Source organism: Dipodomys merriami, unplaced genomic scaffold (genome assembly GCF_024711535.1).
Source record: "Dipodomys merriami isolate MVZ:Mamm:240054 unplaced genomic scaffold, mDipMer1.0.p SCAF_128, whole genome shotgun sequence".
In the NCBI taxonomy this organism is placed as follows: domain Eukaryota; kingdom Metazoa; phylum Chordata; class Mammalia; order Rodentia; family Heteromyidae; genus Dipodomys; species Dipodomys merriami.
The window spans coordinates 735,132-761,064 of NW_027202582.1; the positions used below are offsets into that span (position 1 = coordinate 735,132).

The following is a 25,933-nucleotide window of genomic DNA, read 5'->3' on the forward strand; positions in this document are numbered from 1 at the left end:
ATATTTGAGCAGAGATTTCTTGGCAGGATGCCTCTATGCTGTGTTCTCAATGCTTGCCCGGTGCAGAAGGTTTGTCCTCCCGTTCCCTGGTTGCTTTAATCCTCTTGCCTATAAACAAGTGCAGCAGAATGTGTAGGCCCAGCTCACATGACCTTGGTTATCTGGTTATCTCTTAATGGGTATGCAGCATCAGTGTTAGATGCCACAGTGTCTTGACATGGTAGAGCTGTACGTAAAGCTTAGGTCTATCAAAGAGAATACACAGGAGCTTGGAGCATGTGATTCCTTAGTGAGGAACAGGTGGAAAAAGTCATCGCCCATGGAGCAGAGCTTCAGCAGCGAGAAGATTGCAGTTCCATTCTTTCTTGCCTTTATTATTATTATTATTATTATTATTATTATTATTATTATTATGGTCAGTCATGGGGCTTGAACTCTGGGCCTGGGTGCTATCCCTACGCTTTTCAGCTCAAGGCGAGTGCTCTACCACTTGAGCCACAGTGCCACTTCCGGTTTTCTAGTGGTTTTTTAATTGGAGCTAAGAGTCTCACAGAGTTTCCTGCCTGGGCTGGCTTCAAACCGTGATCTTCAAATCTCAGCCTCCTGAGTAGGATTACAGGCGTGAGCCACTGGCACCTGGCTTTCTTGCCTTTATTATAACCCTGTATTCCTAGTTCTGGGGTCTCACTTACCTTCTCCTGTCTTCAGATCCTGTGTTTAGGGGCCCAGGACATGTAGCTATTTCAAGAAACTCCCCCTGAGTCAGACACTTGCTAGTTTCTGGAATATAAAGCCCAACACACCAAATCCCATCTTCCCAGTGAACATGTTAGGTTGTGTGAATGACAGCTGGTGGTGATATCCTAACTGCCGCAGAAGGCCACTGAGTCCCCAGGAAGGGACACTGAGGAGCTGGAAGTGTGGCTGAGCATTACCCACACCACCCCCTCACTCTCCCTACAGGTCCCCCTCCTTACTTAGCATGAGCTTCAGTAAATATAGGAGAGTGTATTTGTTCTGACTTTACCTCATAAGTACATACATGTACTAGCACACGTATGCCTGAAAGATTGGTCACATATCCCACAGTGACTACTAATGTGCAAACTTCCAGGGACATATATTTAGAAAGTCCCTAGCAAGATTGCTAACACTTTGTGCCTGGGGAGCAGTGATGTACTCTGGGTTTTCCTGGGGTGGGGTGTGTTTAAAGTGCTTTCTATCAGGGTAGACTGGGTGGCCTTTTATGGAAGGAATTAAAATGAGTGAGCCTTTGCAGGTCTGTAAGAAGCCCAAGTCCACATCTGAGCTGTGCAAGATGACCAGAACTTAGTATTTGACTATAGCGCTTTCATGAGCCAGTTTGGAAAGATCCATCTTCATTTATGGGAAACATTGTGCCTAAAGATGTTCAGGCAGACTATGAGGGAAAGCCCACAGTACCTGGTATGTCACAAGCATTTGGTATGTGTGAGTCATTGCTTCAAGTGCTTTGGATGCTGTTGGATATTTGGTATTTCTGTTTCAAGATCTGTGTTTATAGCCCCCTCTATTCTTGATGGTTAGCACGGACTGGGGAGACTGATGGTGAGGTACAGTGGTCTCTTGCTGCCCTGCTCAACTCTGACTAGAGGTGGCCTTGAAGGGCATTTTCCTCAGGACCCTATTTAAACCACTGTGCTTACTGCCAATTAGAGATACCCTTTAGGATTTCTTGTGTGTGTGAGTGTGTGTGGGGGGTATCCCAGCATTCCTCATAGCCCACCTTCTCAAGCTAGACTTGGCTGCCTATCTTCTTCAAACAGTCAGCATTCTCTTGCTCATAGTCTTGTAATAGTGCATCTAACAGGGTCTCCAAATCGCCCCTTCCTCCTCAATACCACCTGTTAAATTGATAATTCTAGTTGTCTGATAGTTCCCGAGGACCTTCACCAACATATAATTGGTATCAAAGAGCAGGGCCCTCAGATCCTATCACAAAGGGCTGCAGCCCTGACCAGGGCTGAGCTAAACCTTCTCTGGACCATTCTTTTCTCTTCAAAGCTGGTAAGTAAGCCAGGCACCATTGGCTCATGCCTGTAATCCTATCTACTCAGGAGGTTGAGAGCTGAGGAACACGGTTGAAAGCCAACCCAGGCAGGAAAGTCTATGAGACTCTTATCTCCAATAAACCACCAGAAAAAACTGGAAGTGGCGCTGTGGTTCAAGTGGTAGAGCACTAGCCTTGAGCTGAAGAGCTCAGAAAGAAACTCAGGGACAGTGCCTAGACCCTGAGTTCAAGCCCCAGGACTGGCAATAAAAAAAAAAAAAAAAAAGTCACTTATAGCCAGGCATCAGTGGCTCATACCTGTAATCCTAGCTGCTTAGAAGGCTAAGATCTGAAGATCACTGTTCAAAGTCTACTGATGACTCGGGCAGGAAAGTCTGTGAGACTCTTCTCTCCAGTTAACCACCAAAAGCTGGAAATGGAGCTGTGGATTAAATGTTGAGTAAAAAAGCCTTGAGTAAAAAATCACTTACAATAGAAATCATCTGTTTCAAAACTCATTCTAGGCTGAGAGTACAAACGGCTAGGGCCCCTAGAGCACAACTGTCATTGCTCCAGTAATTAAACAACAGTGTTTGGTTGGAAGGGCACCCAAGGCCTAGTGCATGCTGAGAAGCTTGGACTTTCCAGTCTTCACCTAACTGCTGACAAATGAACCTTCCACTTCTCAGGCAGGTGAGCCAGGGACCCTTCTGTGGCCATGGCTGCTTGGTAACAGGGTCTAGAGTCCCTGCCTGCAGCCTAGGGTTGAATTGTGGAGGTAGCAGCAAGCCTAGAAAGTGGATGGGAGCCAAATCTCTGCTTTAGTGGCACACACTGTAAGCAGCTTCAAAAACATTGGTACCAGCTATGTCAGGACAATGTCACAGGGTCCTTTTTTCTTCTCTGTAGCCACAAATCTTCCTCCCTGGCTTCCTTGCCCTCTCTTGGAAGGCAATAGTCATTCAAGATTCCTTTTCTCCAACTTCATCTCCATCTGGGTTGGATGTCTTCAGACCCTCTTTCCACCACAAACTCTAGTGACCCTAAGTGCTTTTAAAGCCCTCCTGTGCGACTTCTTACCATAGCCTAACCCAGACTGGCACCACAAGATCCGTGGCACTAGTGGATCACAAGGTTCCAAGTTGGAACTTGGAATTCATTTTCTTATACTAGACTGTGATTTCACTTTAGTTCAGTTCATATTCTACTTTACATCCATTGGACTCCCTCATGGGCTAGCCTGAGAACACAATCTCTATTGATAGCCTGTTTCTGTGGGAGTTTAATTCTTCTTAAAAGGGAACTCTTTGGTGGTGCTGGGAATGGGCCCAGGGCCTGGCTTATGGTAGGCAAGTATAATACTACTGAGCTATCTGCCACCTCCTAAAAGAAGGGGTGTTGTAGCAGATTGACATGGGCTTATAGAAGTGGTCTCTACTTGGTCATCCTGGCACTCTCTATTGTACTAGCTGTTGTAGATGCCAGACAACAAAAATGAAAAACACCCTCTTCCACCCAGGGCTGTTACAGGAGTGCTGCACTCGCTGTCACATGATTTTCTTGTTCCCTGTGGGTAAGCAACTGCTTCAGATGGGCAGAAAGCACCTCTGCTCATGAGTGGGAGCAGCCCAGGGGACTTTGCTTCTGGAGAACAGCCAGTGGAATTTTAAAATCAGTTAAATGGAGCAGCTGCATTGCCGAATGCCTGGCCTAACAGGGACTGTTAAAAAGGCCAGGGTAGCCGGGTGCCAGTGGCTCACACCTGTAATCCTAGCTACTCAGGAGGCTGAGATCTAAGGATCACCGTTCAAAGCCGACCCGGGCAGGAAAGTCTGTGAGACTCTTATCTCCAGTAAACCACCAGAAAACCGCAAGTGGTGCTGTGGTTCAAGCGGTAGAGCACTCGCCTTGAGCTGAAGAGCTGAGGGGACAGCGCCCAGGCTCAGAGTTGAAGCCCTACAACAGACCAAAAAAAAAAAGGCCAGGGTGTCACTGATGGCCTTGGGTGGTTTCTGTTACTTTTTCTCCTGCTCATGCTCTGACCTCTGGCCATGGTGACTTCTAGGACAGCAAAGTTAGTCCCAGTGTTTTTTCTGACATTTCTTCTTCCTGGTTTGGCTTCCTCTTTGAACCTGGAGGAGAAGGGGCAGATGCACTGGAAAGAGGCACCTACTAGCTTCCAGCTCACTTGCTACTTATTTAGCCACAGAGTTACTGACTACTTTAAGAGTGCTATTAGGGGCAGGGCAGGAACAAAGGGTTAAGTTTGCACCCAGGTAGAAAGACTGTTGCATAAATTCCGTGTGTGTGTGTGTGTGTGTGTGTGTGTGTGTGTGTTGCATAAATTCCGTGTGTGTGTGTGTGTGTGTGTGTGTGTGTGTTGCATAAATTCCGTGTGTGTGTGTGTGTGTTGCATAAATTCCAAGTGTGTGTGTGTTTTAAAGATCTCATGCTTCTGTGTGTGTGTGTGTGTGTGTTGCATAAATTCCAAGTGTGTGTGTGTGTGTGTGTATGTGTGTGTGTGTGTGTGTGTGTGTGTGTGCGTGTTTTAAAGATCTCATGCTTCTTTGTTACTTTGTGTTGGCAAAAGCCCCAGGAGAAGACAGGAGATTCAGGGAGGAGATGGTTGTGCTGAGTGAGTCACTGAGCTCCCCACTGCTGCTGTTTTTAGTTCCTTTGCTTGGCTATAACTGGAGACATTTTGGGGAGGGGGCAGGGTAGATATGTTGCTCACTGCAGAAAGACAAGAGGCAGGTAGGTATGAATGCATTTTTTGAGTACCCTAGGGTTAACAGGCACTAAAATCAGCACATTGGTTCAAGGAGGAAATACTACAGTAGAGGTCTGAGTGTGGCAGATGGTAAATAAATGTTTCCTGTGATCCTTATACAATCCATTGCCACTTCCCCAATCAGTAGCTTCTGGAATGGCTAGCTTGTGTTTCATTGTATTCACTCAGCAACACATGATGGGTTTTGTTTTGGTTGGTTGGTTTTTGCTTATTTTAGTTTTTTTCTTGGGGGGGGGGGTGGATTTTTTTTTTTTTTTTTTTGTACCAGCAGTAGAGCTTGAACTTAGGGCCTGGGCATTGTCTCTTAGCTTTTTAGTTCAAAACTAGCACTCTATTACTTGAGCCACGGGTCTACTTCTGACTTTTTGTCCTTTAATTAGAAATAAGCATCTTACGGACTTAGGTACTAGTGGTTCCCACCTATAATCCTCACCACTCAGGAGGCTAAGATCTGAGGGTCGCAGTTCAAAGCCAGATTGGGCAGGAAAGTCCAGAAGTGGAGCTGTGGCACAAGTAGTAGAGTGCTAGCTTTGAGGACAAAAGCTCAAGGATAGTGCCAAGGCCCTGAGTTCAAGCCCCAGGATTGGCACACACACAAAAAAAGTTTCATGGACTTTTCTGCCTGAGCTGTCATCTAACTGTGATCCTCAGATCTCAGCCACTTAAGTAGCTAGGATTACAAGCTTGAGCTACCAGAACCCACCTGGCCACATGACAGGTTTTTTGTTTTGTTTTGATTTGTTGTTAGTATATGCTGGTCCTGGGGTCTGAACTCTGGGCCTGAGAGCTGTCCCTCAGCTCTTCTACCACTTGAGCCTCAGCCCCACTTCCGGCTTTTTCTACTTATGTGGTGCTGAGGAATTGAACCCAGGGCTTCATGCATGCAAGGCAAGCATTCTACCACTGAGCCACCTTCCCAGCCCCTGTCCTTGAGCTTTTGTACTTAAGGTTAGTGTTGTACCACTTTGAACTGTAGTGCTATTTCCAGCTTTTTGGTAGTTAATTGAACATAATAGTCTCACATACTTTCCTACCCAGGCTGGCTTTGAACTGTGATCCTTGGTCTTAGCCTCCTGAGTAGCTGGATTACAGGTGTAAACTATCAATGCCCAGTTTACTACATGACAGTTCTGTTGGCAAAGAATCGAAGGTATTGAAGATAGTGAGTGGGGACTGTCTTAGGAGAAGGCCTAGTGGTAGTCATAGGTAAGAGGGCTCCCCTTTGTGAGGAAGTAGGGGAAGGTGACTTGGATGTTGTCTGATGAGTTGTACCTTGACATGATTACATGATTTGTCAATGTAGGTCCCAAAGATGGTCAGTTGCAGGGCTTAAACTCAGGGCTCAGGCGCGTCCCTGAGCTTTTCCGCTCAAGGCTAGGCTCTACCACTTTGAGCTACAGAGCCGCTTTCTGGTTTTCTGATGCTGGTGGTTAATTGGAGATAAAAGTCTCATGGCCTTTCCTGCCCAGCCTGGCTTCAAACCTCAATCTCAGATCTCAGCCTCCTGAGAGGCTAGGATTACAGGTGTGAGCCACCAGTGCCCAGGCCCTAACACATGTTTTCATTTATGAATGTTTATTTGTTCATGACTTTACCAGATGCTGTTCTGGGCGTTGTTTTGGCCAAGAATAAAACAGATTGTAGTCCTCCTTTTGACAGATACTATTAATTTACCTGCTTGAAGGGCAACAAGTACCTTGAAAGAGGACAAATGGGTGTCCCAACAAGAAGTTTTGGTGGTATTTCCTCTGTCCTTGTCTAATCCCTTGGAGGTCAGGAGAGGGCAACTTTTAAGGATCAAAAAGCTGTACCTGTTGTATTCTGCAAGCATTTTAACATAAACTAGTTGGGTGTGGGCACCTACCATTGGGCACTAAGGACACTTAGATCTCTAGAAGATGAAGGAGTTAAGGTATAGGGACACAGAAGAAATAAATAATAAGAGTGGGTTGTGAGAGTTCTGAGAAGAGAGTAGCTGCTCCTAGCTAAGAACATGCCCAGATTTGAGAGGAATAGAGAGATGAGCACTCACTTCCCCGGATCACTGAAGAGAAAGCAGAAAGCGTTGTATGAGAGATGACCTGCAGTGTGTGTGCCTCTGCATGTCTCCTCCCCATTCTTTGTGGAAGCCAGCCTAGTGGAGTCAGGATCCCAACCCCAGGTCCAGCCACCATGCCACATCCAGCTTCCCAGTACATAACAGTGAGGCCGAGTCCAGAGAACATGCCCAAAACAAACTAGTAAGCAAAGAGAATGAGGTTAGATTGGGAGGAGGGCTCATTGGTATACATCCCCTCCCCACAGTCAGTCCTGTGAAGTGAGCCAAACCTTTATGCTGCAGGCTGCTTTCTGCCTCCCCCCACCACCCCCATCCCCAGAGCCTGGGCTGCTGGCAGGCTGGCTCTCCTGTGATATGGAGGAACTCACTGGTCTCCATGGTTACAGTAACCCACTGGTACGGGAGGAGCCAAATGAAGCGCAAGGCTGGCAATGTGAGCTTCCCCCAGCCCGTGGCACCATGTGGTACGGTATGTGGTATATCAGCTGTTAGTTGGGCCCTATCTAGAAAGAGTTAAGTTATTAATGAGAAGAGCGCAGGCAGGACCTGGCAGGACCACCTTCATCCTCCTTTGGGCTACATATCCAGCAGTTGTGCAGATGTCCTCCCACCCCCAGCCCCATGGCAAAGTGGCTTCATGTTAGGGAAAGGGTTCTCTTTGACTGACAGCCTAGTCATGGCAGGAATTGCCTTGTTCTCAAAGGAATACCACAGCTTAGGTACACTGGCACTTAGAGTTAAATTCCTGAAGATTACAACTCTCCTTCGCGTCCAGAGAAGCCTGTGAGTGGGAAACAAGTGGAGAGATTATAGAAATCATCATCAAGACAGCACTGAGCATCAAGCACTGTGACAGAGCATGCATGGATGCTTGTTCCCCTTTAATTTTCACTCTGACCCTTGAAATGGCTACTACAGCTGGTGTTCTCATGTTCCACATTGGAGGAGTCACATAATGTTGCTCAGGTTCAGTCAGCTAAGTAGCAGAGGTGTGCTTGCTCTAAGGCTCCAGAGCTCTGCCTGCTATCCTAGCCATCTTCTCTGCAGTTTCCCTTCTGAACCAGATCTCACTGAACTTTGCAACTGGCCCTGGTTATAGTCAGATGCTCCACAAAGCACCTCCCTCTTCCCTATTTGCTGGAGCAACAGCTAGAAACCAGGACCAGGGATTCTCAGCACTTGCAGTGACTCTGAAGACTGGAGGCTGATGAGTGCTATTGCTTTGTGGCTTCCAGACATGAAGACGGTAAACTATTCCTATCTCTCAGTCTTTGCTTTCTACTTTCCCAGGTAGGCTCTGGCTCCTGTGGCTTTAAGGGCCTGCAGGTTCCCTTCTCCTGCAGGGTGCTGCATTGCTGCAATGCTGGGCTGCATTGCTGGTCTCCTTGCCCTTAGGTGACGGTTGCAGCTTTGAGGGTAAAGGAGAGCAAACCACCTTGTTTATTTAAGTTGCAGGTTGTGCTGCTATCTTTCATCTGGGAGGCACTTCACTCTGGCTAGAAAACAGGGGACAGCCCTTTGTGCTTCTTCTACAGTGGAATATTAGGGGACTCTTGATATTCTCCATGTGAAACCATCCCGGTTAATTTTGGAGGCCCTCCTGCTGGTAAGCGCAGAGCGGTTTTCAAGTTCTCTCGTACCCAGAATGCTCCAGGTTTATTGACCTGTGGCAATTGAGAATGATGGTTGCTGAGGATCAAAAGATGTGAGGAAGGCTAGTAGATGAAGTGAGGGAGAGGTGGAGGAAAGGTTGAAGGACTGGCTTCAGCCCTATGACTGTACCTGAGTCCTCCCTAGCCTCCTCTCTATGAGGTCAGTGTTTGCTCCTTCCTCACTTTACAATATTCCATACTGACCCCACACACATTGGATTGAGGAAAGAATCCTGTCACCCTGGAAACTGGAAACAGCTATATAATCCTCAATCCTGTTCTGGCGTCTGAGTCTGCTAGTGAGTGAAGAGGCAGGTGTCCCAGGGGGCCTGAGTCCAGTATCCAGATAAACCGTGACTTTTTCTACTATGAAGGGGTAGAAAGTGTGACACCCCTCTGGCAATACTCACCTCTGGCCTCAGTGGAACAACTGCATTGTTCCTGTAAGCAGGTGACTTGCCTGAGCTTCTGTCTCCCCTCCTGCTATCTGTGTAGTAGAAGACTATGGAAAATAGTTAATTCACATCAAGAAAGGTTGAGGAATGCAGGGTGTGGTGGATCATGCCTATATTTCCAGCAGTGCTGGAGGTATAGTTAGTATCTGAGGTGGGGGGGCGGAGAATAGGAGGGGGCAGGACATGAGTCCCAATCCAAAAAATAACTAAAATACAAAAGGGGCATAGGGCAGTTTCTGTATTAGTGCTTGCCTAGCAAACAGGAAGTTCTAAAGTTCAAATTGAAGCTCCCACCACCCTCAGTAAAAGTAAGGTGCTGGGATGGGAAGGTGGCTCAGTGGTAGAGTGCTTGCCTAGCATGCATGAGGCCCTGAGTTCGATTCCTCAGCACCACATAAGCAGAAAAGAGCCAGAAGTGGCGCTGTGGCTCAAGTGCTAGAGAGCTGGCCTTGAGCTGAAGAGTTGAGGAACAGCGCCTAGGCCCAGAGTTCAGGCCCCACAACTGACAAAGAAAAAGAAAAGTCTGGGAACAGGACAAATGGGTCACTGGCTTAAAGTTGACTACAAACACTCATCACATGCCAGGACTTCAGTGCTTTGCAGGAGGGTGGGGTGAGGAAACTCTGGGCTCCCAGAGAAGCAGTATTATTTGGGGACAAGGTAGTGGGACCCTAAGACACACATTTTGGAGGACTGGTAAGGGCTTAAAAAGTGTGTTTGGGTTGTTACCAGGCATAAGCTAGGATTAAACATCTCATTCTCTTTAACAGTCATAAAAGCTCTTGTGCCTATAGACCTCCAAAGGACTTCTCAGGGTCCCCAAGCCCCCTGAAGTTATATCTAAAAAGTTGGTGCCTTAGCAGTAGACGTTTTTCTAAGGTTAAATGCTGTTTTTGTTAAAAACCACTATGGAGTTACTTGTACCCTCCCTGCTTTGGTCTCAAAGATGGTTTGCTGGCCTACAGCAAGGTCCACAGCAGGTCTTCTGAGCCATGTTTAAGGCCTTGTTAGAAGGATCTTCCCCTACCCTGGTCCTACCTGCCCCGGGTGAGATAAGAGCTTTATGATAGCCTGAGCTGGACTGAGTTTCCTCCTCACCCTCTCCAGCTGTTACCCAGCAGAGTACCTCAGGTGGGTGGGGCAGCCCACTTCCGGGGAGGGAAGGGGGGAGGGGAGGGGAGAAAAGGAAGTTGATCTAAACCCGCCTCTTTCTCTCTCTCTTCCTGCTCCCTCCTCTTCTACCCCTTTCTTCCCCTTACTTCAGGTGTACTGCTCTACAGTTTCATGCTTCTGTGACCACCAGGCTTCCTGTCCCTCGGGAAGTCTTGGTTGTCCCCCCCCCCCCCCATTGCTCTCCTTGCCATCCACTGCCCCCCCCCCCCCCCTTGCTAGTGGTGGTTTCGGTTGCGACACAGCCCAGGTTCCCAGGCAGGAACCTCTTGGCCCGGCTGCTTTGCACCTTTTCACTGAGGAGGTGGTAGAAGGTGTCGCCTGCACCGGCTGAGTAAGGGTGGCTGGCTGAGCCGGCAGCCTCCGCCCTGGGCCTGGCCCTTCTCGGCCCCTGTACTTTGCCCTTGCTGCCTGACAGGTTCTGCTGAATGGAAGTCGCTGGTAGTCCTTGTCCCTTTCTCCAGCCGGGTATGTTTTCCTCTGGGACTGCCCTTTTCTTCTTTCCCTCCTCAAACACCAGATCTTTCAAGAATTGCTGAGCGCCCCAGGTACTAGTATGGGGTAGTGAAATTCACAGGAAGGGCAGTCCAGGGTCTAGGAGGCTTCAGCTAGGAAAAGAAAGCCGGAACCTAGAGCCCAGAGTCTTCGCTCAACTCTGATCTTCTGGGACAGGCGGAGGCCAAAGAGGCTGGCGGCAAACAAGCCTGGAGGGCTCTTAGGTGCTATGGGTGAGGACCCAGCTGGGTAAGTGCCCAAGGAATACTCTCTCTCGTTTACACTGCTGGCCTGGGATTACTCTGTCTGCCTGTCATCTGTCCCAGCCATGAGGAAACCTCAGGCTTCTGGAAGCCAGTCTGAATGCAGATCCCTAGAGCCCCCCTTCTGGAGGGGAGAACAGTTGGTAGAGCCTCCAGCATTCAGGGCTGGGGACTGTCTGTCTGAGTCAGCGCCAGGCCTCTCAGGGTGGAGGCTGTCTTCCGGGTGAGCTTGGCACTATGCCTAGGCCGGGTTCTGAGATCCCCAGGCTGAAGGGCTCAGACCCAGTAGATCCACACCTCTCTCTTTTCCCTTCCACACCCTGCCTTCTCTCCTGTCCTTTGCTTGTCCCTCAGCCTGCTTAGGAACCTCTGTGGCCTGCCATTTGGTTCAAATATGACCTAACAGCAGTATCCTTATTTTTCTTGAAAGCTGCTTTCACTGAGGGGACCTTGGGAGTCTGCCTGGAGTATGTTGTTGTACGCCTTCCTGTGAGCAGGAAGGCTGGAGGTGAAGAGAGAGCAGTGCCTTAGCCAGATCTTGTTTCTTTGGTCCAGAACAGTGGCCAGGCCTCTGAGCCTACCAGCCTGTTGGTTGAGTCTGAGGCCAACATGAATGGATGTGGTGTGCACCATAGAAGAGAAACACTGTCCCTGTAACAGCCACCCTGTAGTCTTACCTCTTCATCTTTCAGAGCAGCAAGGGGGACTTTAAGAGTGGCCTCCCCTGGGACCTTGGCTAAGAGGCATTGTCTGTGGGAGTCTCTCCCTTTCTGTACTTCCTTCTTTGTCTGTTCTTCCCAGTGGACTTCCAAACCCTGCCCTACATCTGTCCTGTGGAAAACATGAGACCTGGGAGTAAGAGAAAGACTGTATTTTGAGTCTGAGGAGTTGGATAGCACAGTCCTGAAAAGGGAGTTGGTGGCTCTGGAACAGGTAATCAAAGAGCAGAAGCCAGGGCTCGCTGCTTTCCAGGGCCCTGAACAAACAATACCTCCTCTCTCTCTGCTGGGCACTCAGGTTGGGACCAGCCCTCACAGCCAGGGTGGCTGAGTCCCCTTCACCCTTGCAAAGATTGTAGAGGCTGAGGCCTGGCAGGAGCCAGTAGGAGGCTTAGCCTGAACCCTTGTCCCTGCAGTTGGCTCAGCTAAGATGCAGGAGCTTGTTGACTACCGGACTTTCTAGTTTAATGGACTGTAGCATTTAAAGACGTAATTATTGCCCATCTCTCTCTGTGCTGATACTAGGTGTTGAACTCTGGGACTGTGTGCTGTTCCTGAGCTTTTTTTTGCTCAGGGCTAGCATTTTAGTGCTAGCCACTTGAGCCATAGCTCCACTTTAGGCTTTTCCGTGGTTAATTGGAGGTAAGAGTCTCACAGGCCAGGCAATGGTGGCTCAGGGCTGTAATCCTACCTACTTAGGGTAGGATTACAGGGGGGCTGAGATCTGAGAATTGTATTTGAAGCCAGCCTGGGCAGGAAAGACCATGAGACTGTTATCTCCAGTTAACCAGAACAGTGGCCAAGATACTCGAGTGCCTCTCAAGTGGTAGAGTGCTAGCCTTGAGCAAAAGAGCACAGGGACAGCACCCAGGTCCTGAGTTCAAGCCCCATGAGTGACCAAAAACAAAATAAAATAGAAGTCTCACAAACTTTCCTGCCAGGGCTGACTTCTAGCCTTGATTCTCAGATTCAGCTAGGATTACAGGCATGAACCATTGGTATCTGGCTTGATTACTCTTTATTGAATGTTGGATAAAGCATTTTCTTTGTATTCTCTCCTATACCTATGAGAAGTAGTCACTTTACATATGAGGAACCTAAAGCTAGTAGTTGGGAGCCAAGTCATAAATCTCTTTCTGTGAACCAGGAACCTTCTTGAACACTCCACACAAGTCATCTATAGGGTGGTTATTCCCCCTACCCCACTTCCATCTGAAGGAAGATATTGATAATAATAGCATTAATATGAGCTAAGTGGCAGGATTTGAGCTCTGGCAGTTTGTCTCTGGTGTCTACACGTCTAATACTAATAAGGAAGACGATGATTGTTAAGTCCCACTTATGGCTGCTTGATGCTCCTTTTTTTTTCTTCTTATTTTTTTTTATCTTGGATTTCCCTGATTTTTCTCCAAGATGGCTTTTGTGGCATTAGGGGGACAGGTTCAGTCTTCTAATTCTTTTTTTTTTTTTAATTGTAAAGATACTGAACAGAGGGGTTACAATAACATGAGCAATGTAATGAGTCCATTTCCTATCGAACATTGTTACCCCCTTCTTTGTTGTTTCGCTACCATCCCTTTCCCCTTACCTTCCCAACTCCGTGATGCTGCTTGATGCTCCTTGAAGTCCAGCATGCAGCCACTGGCAGGAAATAGCATCCTGCTATATCTCATTGGATCAGCCTCTGGATGGCTAGACACAGCAAGAGGGATGGGCTATGGCACTCTCAGATTGAGCTTCAGAGAGGCAAAGGGCCCAAACTCCCAGGTGGATGCTAAATCCCTGTTCCAGGTTTTCAGGACTTGGACTTTGCCAAGCTCCAGCCACCTTTGGATTGTACCCTCAGAAAAGGACTCTGTCAAGAATATTAGCAGAGGGGCTGGGAAGGTGGCTCAGTGGTAGAGTGCTTGTCTTGCATGCATGAAGCCCTGGGTTCAATTCCTCAGCACCACATAAGCAGAAAAAGCCGGAAGTGGTGCTGTAGCTCAAGTGGTCGAGCGCCAGCCTTGAGCTGAAGAGCTGAGGGACAGCACCCAGGCCCAGAGTTCAGGCCCATGACTGACAAAAAAAAAAAAGAAAGAAAAGAAAGAAAAAAGAATATTAGCAGACTCATCAGCTACCAAAGAAAGGGATTAGGGTATAACTCAGTGGTAGAGTGCCTGTCTAGCAAGCTCAGCGCTCCCTGAGTTCAAACCCCCAGTACCACCAAAAGAAAAGAAAGGAGGAAGGGATTACTATGAAAACTTCCCTGGCTATCTTTCATGAGAGTCAGAGCAGAGGGAAGGATTCTCTTGTCCTAGGCTCCTGGGAGAGTGTCAGCTTGTCAGGAAGGAGGATGGTGCTAATAAGAGGTAGAGGCCAGGCCTTCAGGACCTGTGGATAGGCTTAGAGAGCCTTCAGGAAGCCAGTCCACCTGAAACACCAAGAGTTGTGAGCCCTTGAGTTCCCTTGAGAAGAGCAGGTATTTGAAAATCTAAGTGTCTAACAAACGCTGGGTGAGGACTGGCCAGGGTTAGGTGAGCTGCAGGATGTGTGGAGAAAAAGGGCCAGAGAACTCTGCAGCTGATGTGAACAGAGTCGGGTTGGGGAGGCGGGGGGTGGGGGGGGAGAGGTTGGGGATGAGGGACAGTGGAAACTTATAGTGGAGAAACTAATCTGGCATCTATAGGGTCTTTTGCCTCCAAGGGACTTTTGGAAAACTATAGTAACTGTGCAGAAGCCCTCCGTGGACACATCAGGGAAGAGAAAATCAGAATCAGCCTACTTGTTTCTGTTTAAGGAGCATATGTGGAACCCACAGACGCTCACCAAGGGACCCTGGACAGTTCCTTGGGTTGTAGCAAGTCATGCTTTTTTGTCTGTGGTTTTGAGGTCTTCCCTTGGAGTCAGGAGGGGCCTTGAAAGGAAGAATCCTGACTCACATGCCTCTGGTTGCCCTGCTGTTCAAACTGTCTCCCTCAAAGTTTCCAGGGCAGCTTTAGATGATTCTGGGATGGGGCGTTGGCACCAGCTTAGTCTTAGTGTGCTGTAGCAGTGGGTTTGAAATGGCAGTTAGACAACTCCATCTTTGAAGTTCTGCTGACTTTTATTAGAGTTGTGTATCTTTCACCCTATTGATTCAGAAAATTTTCATTACTCTGAGAAGAAACCACATTTGTTGAGTTGAAATTTCTTTGTACAGATCCTTTTTTTTTTTTTTTTTTTGCTAGTCCTGGGGCTTGAACTCAGGGCTTAGGTTCTGTCCCTGAGCCTTTCTCTGCTTAAGGCTACCACTTGAACCACACTGATACTTTCAGCTTTTCTGAGTTTCACAGACTTTCCTGCCTGGGCTAGCTTCAAACTGTGATCCTTAGATCTCAGCCTCCTGAGTAGCCAGGATTATAGGCGTGAGCCACCAGCACCCAGCTACTTAAAGATTCTCCTACAAGGGCTGGAAAGGTGGCTCAGTGGTAGAGTGCTTGCCTTGCATGCATGAGGCCCTGGGTTCGATTCCTCAGCACCACATAAGCAGAAAAAAAAAAAGCCAGAAGTGACGCTGTGGCTCAAGAGGTAGAGTGCTAGCCTTGAGCTAAAGAGCTGAGGGACAGCACCCAGGCCCAGAGTTCAGGCCCTACAACTGGACCCCCCCCCAAAAAAAAAAAAAAGATTCTCCTACAAGTCCCCCTCCTCAGCCTGAGATAGTCACTAACCTATATTCTGTCTACAGATATGTCTTTCTAGACATTTAAACAAGTGAATCATACAACACATGCTCCTTTGTGACCAACTCTATTCACTTGATGTCTTCAGAATTGTCCCATGTTGTAGCATGTCAGTTCTCCACCCCACCCACCCATCACCAACCCCATCCCCCGCCCCTTCGGTCATGGGGCTTGGGCCTGGGTACTGTCCATGAGCTCTGAAGCGCAAAGCAAGTGTTGTACCACTCGAGTCACAGCACCGCTTCCAGGTTTCTGGTGGTTCATTGGAGATAAGAGTCTCACAGATGGGCTGGGAAGATGGCTCAGTGGTAGTAGTGCTTGCCTTGCATGCCTGAGGCCCTGGGTTCGATTCCTCAGCACCACATAAGAAAAAAGCCGGAGGTGGCGCTGTGGCTCAAGTGGTAGAGCGCTAGCCTTGAGCTGAAGAGCTGAGGGACAGCGCCCAGGCCCAGAGTTCAGGCCCTACTACTGGACCCAAAAAAAAAAGAGTCTCACAGATTTTCCTGTCCAGATTGGCTTTGAAATGTGATCCTCAGATCTCAGTCTCCTGAATAGCTAGGATTACAGGTGTGAGCCACCAGCGCCCAGCTGCATGTGTTAGGTCTTGAACCCAGGACCTCATGAACATTAGGCTAGCACTATACCTAACTATAAATTGACCTTGAACTTGAGACTCTGCTGTCTCTACCTCCTAAATAGGCTTATAGACATGTACCACCATACCTGGCTTTATTTCTCTCTATAGCCAACTAATATTCTATTATATGGGTGTGCCTCCTTGTTAGTTGGTGAACTTTTTTTTTTTTTTTGGCTATTATGGATTATGCTGCCATGAACATTAGTGGACACAACTTTGTAAAGACATGGGTCCTCATTCCTCTTGGGAATAGATCTAGGAATGGAATTGCTGGGTCACATAGTCCCTATGTTTAGCACTGTGAGGAACGTGCAAGTCTTCTAGCCATGTTTTCATCTGAACACGTGCTTTTTAACTTCTGTTAATATGCCTGTTCAGAGCCAGTCGTAACTCCTGGGTCCTCCCAGCCTTGTGTGTGTAAGGAGAGCAGAGCAGGATAGACTGCTACCTCACCTCAGACCCAGTCATTTAGTTCATTTGTTGTACAAGGATTCTTTGAACACTGACCATAGTTCAGTCTCTAGATGCAGAAATGAGTAAGTCAATAAAGGACACATACTGGCCTCCATGGGCTTTCGCTCTCACTGGGAGTCACAGCAGATTCATAGTGGTAAATAGTACAGATGAATGCAGTGGATTGTGTGGCAGTGAGGTTCTGACTGTGCTGCTCCTGCAATCCTCACAGTGTAAACATGAGGATGTAGGAGATTGGATCTCCCAGCGGAGGCAGAGGAGCCCTGTACCCCAGGGATGGACTGGCTCTGGTCCTGAGTTCTTGACACTGGATTTGATCTGTGCTCCATTGCAGTAAAGACGGCCGTGTCCTCCCTGTTCCTTTTTGTTCTACCTACTGTACACTTGCTTGCATGCTTACCAGATTCATGGAGACGGCCTCTACATCTCTACCCTCTTAACAGTATTTGCAGAGAGCTGAGGGCAGGGGCTGAGGGGACTGGAAGGAAGGGCAGCATGTAAGGGTCTCTGTTTCCATCCTGCAGCCCACCTTGGGACACCTTGATTCCAAGCCCAGCAGTAAGTCCAACATGCTGCGGGGCCGCAACTCAGCCACTTCTGCTGACGAGCAGCCCCATATTGGCAACTACCGGCTCCTTAAGACCATTGGCAAGGGTAACTTTGCCAAGGTGAAGTTGGCCCGGCACATCCTGACTGGGAAAGAGGTGAGCACTGGGGTTGGGATGGCAGCAGCTCCCATCCTCTGGGCACTCCAGTAGATAGTGGTGGCACTCTGCAGCCAGCCTCTTCCGTGTGAGCAGAACGCAGAGCAGACAGGGATGCTGAGAGCCACGAGGTGAAAAGCATGAAATGGAGTCAGATCCTCAATTTAGCTCAGTCGTAGATTGTGATCTTGGGATTTTTGTCTTATGTTCAGGTAGCTGTGAAGATTATTGACAAGACTCAACTGAACTCCTCCAGCCTTCAGAAAGTAAGTGTCCTGTACTCTTGTCCCTTTCCAATCCTCCCCCAGCTCATTAATATACTGACTCTAAACCTGACCCTAAAATCTCTGGCCAGTGCATGGTTCTACCACTCCTACTCTGTGCTGTGCTCCCTCCAGGGCTTTAGTTGGGGTCCCCTGTGATGCCTCCACCTGGGTGGGCCTCCTGGCCATAGGCACCACTCTTCTGAAGTTCCTGCCCCTTCCCAGCCACTTGGCCTACCTGTCTGACCTACTTCCTGTATCTTGTTATCATCTGGCCTGTGGCCAGCCCTGTGCAGAAACCATGTTCTTAGCATTACTAGAAACACTGGCAACTACTCCAAGATGTGCAGTGATCAGGGGACTAGTTCTACAGGTACAGGGATGAGGAGCAAGGGAACTTGCCACTGGATTTTATGCCAGCTCCATCTTGGAGAACAGGTATGGAGGACTGCAGTTTTTAGAAGCTGAACTCCAGTTCTAAGTCTCTAACAAAGTGTTTAGATTAAGGATAGATAATCCCGGGCTGGGAAGGTGGCTCAGTGGTAGAGCGCTTGCCTTGCATGCTCAAGGCCCTGGGTTCGATTGCTCAGCACCACATAAGCAAAAAGAAAAAAGCCGGAAGTGGCGCTGTGGCTCAAGTGGTAGAGCGCTAGCCTTGAGCTGAAGAGCTGAGGGACAGTGCCCAAGCCCAGAGTTCAGGCCCCACGACCAGAAAAATAAAAAAAAAAAAAAATTAAAAAAATTAAAAAAAAATTTAAAAAAAGGATAGATAATCCCACTTTTCCTTCTCATTCCTTCTCATTTGGCTAGATATCACAAAATCATTTGCATGTGGTTTCTGCTAGGTGAGGTTGAACCCTCAGGCAGGAACTATTAACAGAGTGATAGGAACAAAAAAGAAGAGAAGTTTGGGCACGGGTGGCTCATGCCTGTAATCCTGTAATCCTCATGCCTTAGAAGGTGAAGACCTGGAAGATTGTGGTTCAGAGCCAGCCAGGACAAAAAAGTCCATAAGATGAAGAGGCGGTTGGGGGGGAGGGAACGTGGGAGAAAAATGAGGGAAGGGGTAACAAGTTTGACAAGGAATGTACTCACTACCTTGCTTATATAACTGTAATCCCTCTGTACATCACCTTGACAAAAAAAAAAAAATCACAAGATTACATTTCCAATTAACCAGCAAAAAGCCAGCTGGAGGCATGACTTAAGTGTCTGGCCAAGCAAGCCATGCAAGCTCAAGGCCTGAGGCTCTGAGTTCAAGCCCCCGTACCAGAAAGAAGAACAAAAGGGAGAGAGGGAGACCTTCAATTGCAGCAGGAAGCCTCCTTGCTGGTGACCATTAGTTGTAGAACTGAAGCTGTTAACTCCATCTCCTATCTCCCCATCCCGGGCTTCAGTTAAGGGAAGAAGGATGCTGCTTCTTGGCTCTAAATGAGGTCTCATCCTCCTGAGTACTAGGATTACAGGCATGAGCCACCAGTACTCAGCTAGAATTATCTTTTTTCTTGGTTGTAGGGCTTGAGCTCTGGGCTTGGGTGCTGTCCTTGAGCTCTTCAGCTCAAGGTGAGCGCTCTACCACTTGAGCCACAGCATCACTTCCAGAATTGGAGATAAGAGTTTCATGGACTTTCCTGCCTAGGCTGGTTTTGAATTGATCCTCAGATCTCAGCCTCCTGAGTAGCTAGGATTACAGGCGTGAGCCACCAGCGCTCAGCTCAGCTGGAATTTTTAATTTCTTTATCACTTTGTGGTCAATGACTGAATGAATGGGCCCGACTCCACACAGTACCACAGTATAGTGGTGAGAGAAGACTGAGAAGGAGGGGCTGAGGTTATGGGAGGAGGTGCTCCCAGAGTTAGAGCACATGGAGTGAATTCCCCTGATGTGCTGACAGCTAGAGCCACCGTGTTCCCGCAGGGGTCTACTTCCAAGGAACTATTGCTGCCGCCATAAAGGCTTTTGTGCTAGGAGTTTCCAGGAAGGGACAGAGGCTCCCATCTGGCAAAGTGAAGCCAACGTGGGGCAGGCCATTAGTTCTTGGTATATTATAGCCTGTCATTATGTTTATCACCGGGGTCAGCCAAGCCATCTTGTTCCTATTTCCTCCCTCTGATTTCTCCCTTCTTTTCTCTGACTAAGCTATACCTATACCAGACATACAGCCATTTTAAACCTCTAAACAAACTTATTAGTAGAACCAGTCTGACTGGCCAATCTCAGTTTACATTGACCCTAGAATGGTTCATAAAGAACAAGCGTCGATGACTCTGGTCCTTTAGGGTTCTAGGCAAGCCTGGGAAGCTCTAGGCCCTTTGGAATGCTCTTCTAGACCAAGTGGTGCCCACTTGGCAGAACCTTGATCCCTGACTCTGGCCTGATTTTAGTGTTGTTCCCCATTACTCTTCCTGAGCTAGAAGCCTGGAAATATTGCTTCTTCAGTCAAAGTAACTATTGAGCCAAGAAATGAAGCACCAAAAACCTAGATCCTAAGAAAAGGAGCTAAGGTCCAAATTGGGTCAATAGATTGGAAAGCCAGTTATTTTTCTTTTCCAATTCATAAAAACTCTTGTATATCATCAAAAGTTTGGGGACATTCACTTTATATCTTGTATTTTGGATTTGATCTCGAGAAAATCCCTCCTCTCCTACCACAAAAATAAATAAATAAATAATTATAAAGCAAAATAAATAAGACCAAATACCCAGTTCTGTTCTGTTGGATTTTTTTTTAGCATTTTTATTAGCATAAATTAGTTGTACAAGGGAGGCTATATTTTGACATGTCATAGATGTGTCCAGTGTGCCCTGATTAGACGCCCCCTTCCCTTACTCTCCCTCCTACCTTTTCCCCCCGAACTGCTCTTTGTGCATGTGGTGAGGCCTGTAAGTTAAAAACCCTCACCTTCAGTTTTCTGGCCCCCGCAAGGGGGAAGGAGTTCATTTCTGTCATCTTTCTTTATGGAAATGTATGGTTTGCAGCCCCTGATTTTGTTTCACAAAGAGAGCGTGAGTGTGTGGAGGTGGATTTGATTAAAATTGGCATCAGCTATATATAGGAGTGGCTTCTTCTGTCACCACCTCGAAGCCCAGGAGAAAAGAGCCCTACCCTAGCGCAGGCCCTCTAACTTCTATGGGTCAGAAAGCAATGTGCGCCCATCCTGTCCCAAGCCAGATGGAGCATGTTTGGTCACTGCCCTGGGGAAGGAGCGTGGGCACAGAATATTCACAGATAGGTAGCTCCCTTTCCCCACTGCTGTTTTGAGGCTAGATTTGGATGGTGTAGACCAGGGCATGGCTGGCAGCCTGGATAGCAAGTCAACAGAGCCAGATCTACTCCAGCAACCCTTTCCGCTCTCCTCCCCTTCCCTCCCTCCCAGCCATGAGAGGGCGATGGTGAGCTGGCCCACTGCCTCTCTCCTCCCTACCTGGTTTTGGTTTTCCTATCTTTTTGTTTTTTGGGGCAAATGTCCCAACAGGGGTTTGGTTTGAAAGGACCTAACAATGGGACCATGTTGAACAAGCCTGACCCTGTGTGTTTTCTTTCGCAGCTCTTCCGTGAAGTGAGAATAATGAAGGTTTTGAATCATCCCAACATAGGTGAGAACAGTTGCTACCCCTTTTTTTCCTCCCCCATAGCAAGTCTCCATTTACTTCTTTCCTGGGGCCTTGACTTTCGGAGTTTGTATCAAGGAGGATGCCAAGGATACCTGTGGACAGGCCCAGCTTAAAGTCCAGCTCTACCCATACTATCCTAGTTTGGCTTGTACAAGAGGAGCTTGTCCTGGAGAGAGGAGGTAGTAAAAATGGGACCACAGCTCCCTAGCCTACCTACCTCCTGATAACACTGGGTGACACAAGTGACCTTGTTCCTGTCTGGAGTCTTAAGTTAGGCCTTTTCTCTTTTTCAGTTAAGTTATTTGAAGTCATCGAGACTGAGAAGACACTCTACCTTGTCATGGAGTATGCCAGTGGAGGTAGGTGGAGACCTGCCTCTTCCTGTTGCATCCCGCCTCTCCTAGCCCCAGCCAGCTCTCACTGCGCTCCAACCATCTCTTGCAGGAGAGGTATTTGATTACCTAGTAGCTCATGGCCGGATGAAAGAAAAAGAGGCTCGAGCCAAATTCCGTCAGGTGGGTGTGCCCATCTCCCGTGGCTCCAGGCGGAGCCTTAGGGAGGGTATTTGGAGCTCTGCTTTTCTGTGGTTAACTTAGAACCAGGTCATGGGTCACACAGCTCCAGCCCATATGTCCTCCCCTCAAGTGTCCCAGCACTAACCCTTCTTCCTTCCTTTCAGATAGTGTCTGCTGTACAGTACTGTCACCAGAAGTTTATCGTTCATAGAGACCTAAAGGTGAGGCATGTTCTTACCTCTTGTGCCTTGGGTAAGACTGAGTGCTCTCTCCTCGGCCTCCTTGATGGAGCCCTAAATTTAGGTAACTCCAGCCTTTGGCCTTTTCAAGATGACCAGGGTCGCCGGGCGCTGGTGGCTCACGCCTGTAATCCTAGCTACTCAGGAGGCTGAGATCTGAGGATCACGGTTCAAAGCCAGCCCGGGCAGGAGAGACCATGAGACTCCTATCTCCAGTAAACCACCAGAAAACCGGAAGTGGCGCTGTAGCTCTAGTGGTAGAGCACTCGCCTTGAGCTGAAGAGCTGAGGGACAGTGCCCAGGCCCAGAGTTCAAGCTCCACGACCGACAAAAAAAAAAAATGACCAGGGACCCCTAGGAATGCTTCTGATAGAGGCCTTATGCCCAGCCCCAGTCCCACCAAAGGGCTCTGCCTTTCTATAACGCTGGGCGTGGCATGAGCACTCCACCATTTCCTGGTCCTGGTCCCTTCGGGTGGCCTAATGGCCAGCCAAAGAAACAATTTGAGTGTGCTTCAGCTGTGTCACAGCTGCTTTGAAGGCTCAGGGAACACCCCATCTCTGTAACCAAGGTACTTGAGTTAGAAATTACCTATGAGTCTCCCAGCCACTAAGTCCTCAAAGACATGACTGTAAAACCGGGGCCTGACCCTATAGCTTTGCACAGCTCCCAGGGTCTGTGGACCTGCAAATCTCAGCTTTCCTGTGCCTCCTGTATGAGGGGTAGCCTGCATGCCTCTGGCTCCACTTGTTCATGCTGATTGAAAACCCGGCCCGGAGTGGAGCAAAGTTCTGAGACTCACGATGGCTTACCATTAGTTCTCCCATCCCCTTCAGCTCCTGCCTGCCTGCCTGCCCACCCGTACCTATGAGTGTGGTCCACTTGAGGCCCTGATATTTTCCATCTTGTCTCCCAGGCAGAAAACCTTCTCTTGGATGCTGATATGAACATCAAGATTGCAGACTTTGGCTTTAGCAATGAGTTCACTTTTGGGAACAAGCTGGATACCTTCTGTGGTAGTCCCCCTTATGCTGCCCCAGAACTCTTCCAGGGCAAAAAGTATGATGGCCCCGAGGTAGATGTGTGGAGCCTGGGAGTCATCCTCTATACACTGGTCAGCGGATCCCTGCCTTTTGATGGACAGAACCTCAAGGTGGAGTGAAATGCAGGCTTAGATTGTTTTACTACTTCTCCATTTCTGCTCTTCCTCTGGTCTTAGGTCTATCCTGTCTACATTTTTCTTAAGCCCTTCAGAGAAGGGCCTGCTGGAGCAGCCCTGCCTAGTGTGATGATGCATACCTAGAATCCCAGCACTTGAAATGCTGAGGTAGGATGAGCAGGCTGGAAGATAGCCTTGGCCTTCCATATGTAGGAATTAATACCTCACTTCTCAATTCCTATATGAAAAGATAGGATAAATTGTATGTGAGAGAGCCAGGCACTGGTCCTTATCAATAAGCCTTGCTACAGAGAAGGCTGATATCTGAGGATCAAATTTGGAATCACCCTGGGCAGACAAATCCTCAAAATTCTTATCTCTATTAAACCAACCCAGAGCCAGAACTGAGGACATGGCCTAAGTTGTAGAGCACCAGCCATGAGCGACAATGCAGAGTGAGAGTATGAAGCTATAGATTCAAGCCCAGTACCAGCACACACACGCACACACATTCACACAATTGTGTACGTGTTCATCCCTGGCCCTCTGGCCTCCGCAGGGCCCCTGGCTGGTCAAGTGACAGTACAAGGTGTATGATTTCCCTTCCCTTCTGGTGAATTGCTTTAACAGGCTTTCTTCTTTCCACTGGGCTTCATTTCTGTCTTCTTAGCCAGTCTTTACCTCTCAGGAGCGTGGATATCATCCTTGGGGTGATTTAAACTTTCTAACCATAGGAGCTACGGGAGCGAGTTCTAAGGGGAAAATATCGGATCCCATTCTACATGTCCACGGACTGTGAAAACCTGCTTAAGAAATTTCTCATTCTTAATCCCAGCAAGAGAGGCACTTTAGAGGTGAGCTGCCTGAAGCCCAGATAGCCAGAGGTCCTGGAATCTCCATGAGAACTGCAAGCTGAGTTTCCTCTCACTCTGCCCTTTTATTTTCCCTTCCCTTGATCCCCAGCAAATCATGAAAGATCGGTGGATGAATGTGGGGCATGAAGATGATGAACTGAAGCCTTATGTGGAGCCACTTCCTGACTACAAAGACCCTCGGCGGACAGGTAAGGCTGTGCTGGCTGGAAGCTTGAGCCTATCCAAGATGTAAGTCCAGCTGAAACTGTGTTGTTTCCTCTTCCCCTCCCTCAGAGTTAATGGTGTCTATGGGTTACACACGGGAAGAGATCCAGGACTCCCTGGTGGGCCAGAGGTACAACGAGGTGATGGCCACCTATCTGCTCCTGGGCTACAAGAGCTCCGAGGTGCGTGCTCCCTATCCCCATGCGCTCGCCTGGCCACCATCACTGTAGGTAGCACCCAGCCATTAGTGCCAGCTGTGGACAGAAGCGCATTTCCAAGTAGGTCTCACTTCTGCTGACCAGAGTGAAGCCTTGGCCTTGATGTCTGAGGCCTTTTGCTGGTCTTCCTCAGTGAACAAGTAAGAAAGGTGGAGGGGAGGAGGGGATCCTGAGCCTGAGGCCAGGCTCCATGGGGGTGAGGTGAGCTAGCTAGCTCTGTGCCCATTAGAACAAGCCAAGGTCATCTGGCTTGTGTTATATGTAGGTTTAGTTGTCTTGGTATCTGTGTCTAGAGGTCTGTATCTGTGTCTGTCTTGGAAGCTTTGCTCTGTGCTGATACAGCAGCTTCTTCCTAGTGTTTTTGTCTGGATGTTTCCGTGTATGTGTATCTGGCCTGGCTGTGGGTCTGAGGCTCTCTGGTTGGGTTTGGGTCATCATTTGAGTACCCATATACATTCACATCCTTCCCCGATCCCCCTGGGTCAAGGCAGCAGGGTCCACCGGGTTATCACTTCAGTCTATTTAAGAGGTGTCTAGTGGTAATTGGCATAGGTCCAGATTTCTTGTGGGGACGGAGTAAGGTAGTAGGTCTCTTAATTCTGATCGTGTGTGTTCTGGTGGGTGTTTATGACTCTGAGTTCAGAGCATCTTTGCTGGTTTGTCCCCAGGTGAATGTGGAAGCATGTTTGAGTGTGTGTCTAGATGAGGTGTATAATGTTTTGTTTGAGTGTAGCCTGTCTGTGTGTCAGTGCATCGGTACTGCCCTAGCAGCCTATGCCACCATGTCCACTAGCGGGATCTCTGCCTGACTCCTGCTTTCCCTTGATGCCCTGTGTTCTGTTCTTGCAGCTGGAAGGTGACACTGTCACCTTAAAGCCCCGACCTTCAGCTGATCTGACCAACAGCAGTGCCCCATCCCCGTCCCACAAGGTACAGCGCAGTGTCTCCGCCAACCCCAAGCAGCGGCGCTTCAGCGACCAGGGTATGTGCTTCGTGGACCCAAGTTGGGGCCACCTCTCTCCAGAGCCACCCTCCCAAGCTCAAGGGGCTTTGGGTGACAGCTGAGTTTCAGTCCTGGTTCAGCCACTTCTTAATAGCATGGCCATGAACAAGTCACCAACTTTCTACCACCGTGGTGAACCAAGGCTTTGGTGGTAGGAGAGCGCTGAGCGTGTCGTGGGTCCTCCGCAGGCTCCCAGCCCCACTCATTCCCTCCTCTGGCCCCACAGCTGGCCCTGCCATTCCCACCTCTAATTCCTACTCTAAGAAGACTCAGAGTAACAACGCAGAAAATAAGCGGCCTGAGGAGGACCGGGAGTCAGGGCGGAAGGCCAGCAGCACTGCCAAAGTGCCTGCCAGCCCTCTGCCAGGCCTGGAGAGGAAGAAGACCACTCCCACCCCCTCCACGGTGAGCCATGGTCCCGACCTAGCCCCCGAGCAAGAGCCTCGTCTAAGGCCAAGCTGGCCACAGGTGGCTGAGGAGGGAGGGCTGTCAGAGGACACAGCTTCCTGTGCAACAGCCCCTGCCCTTCATCTCCACAGAACAGCGTCCTCTCCACCAGCACAAACCGAAGCAGGAATTCTCCGCTCTTGGAGAGAGCCAGCCTCGGCCAGGCCTCCATCCAGAATGGAAAAGACAGGTGAGTGGCTGGGCACCTCCCCTACTCAGGGGAGCTCCTTGTCACAGGGGCGGCG

General features: G+C 48.8%; 1 protein-coding gene across 5 annotated transcripts in view; it reads left to right on the forward strand.

Moving 5' to 3' along the window:
* Positions 1-25,933, forward strand: part of LOC138824243 (serine/threonine-protein kinase MARK2) — a 73,042-nt gene that overhangs the window by 40,022 nt on the left and 7,087 nt on the right. For 4 of the 5 annotated variants that reach the window (XM_070017943.1, XM_070017944.1, XM_070017945.1 and 1 more), the window contains exons 2-14: positions 16,970-17,149; positions 17,362-17,415; positions 20,962-21,010; positions 21,322-21,387; positions 21,473-21,543; positions 21,708-21,764; positions 22,699-22,935; positions 23,676-23,795; positions 23,905-24,004; positions 24,090-24,202; positions 25,088-25,220; positions 25,468-25,646; positions 25,781-25,878. In XM_070017943.1, coding sequence (XP_069874044.1) covers positions 16,970-17,149; positions 17,362-17,415; positions 20,962-21,010; positions 21,322-21,387; positions 21,473-21,543; positions 21,708-21,764; positions 22,699-22,935; positions 23,676-23,795; positions 23,905-24,004; positions 24,090-24,202; positions 25,088-25,220; positions 25,468-25,646; positions 25,781-25,878 — 1,457 coding nt within the window. Of the gene's footprint in view, positions 1-10,503; positions 10,625-16,969; positions 17,150-17,361; positions 17,416-20,961; positions 21,011-21,321; positions 21,388-21,472; positions 21,544-21,707; positions 21,765-22,698; positions 22,936-23,675; positions 23,796-23,904; positions 24,005-24,089; positions 24,203-25,087; positions 25,221-25,467; positions 25,647-25,780; positions 25,879-25,933 lie in introns of those variants that run through there. The other variant, XM_070017948.1, reaches the window with a different exon arrangement.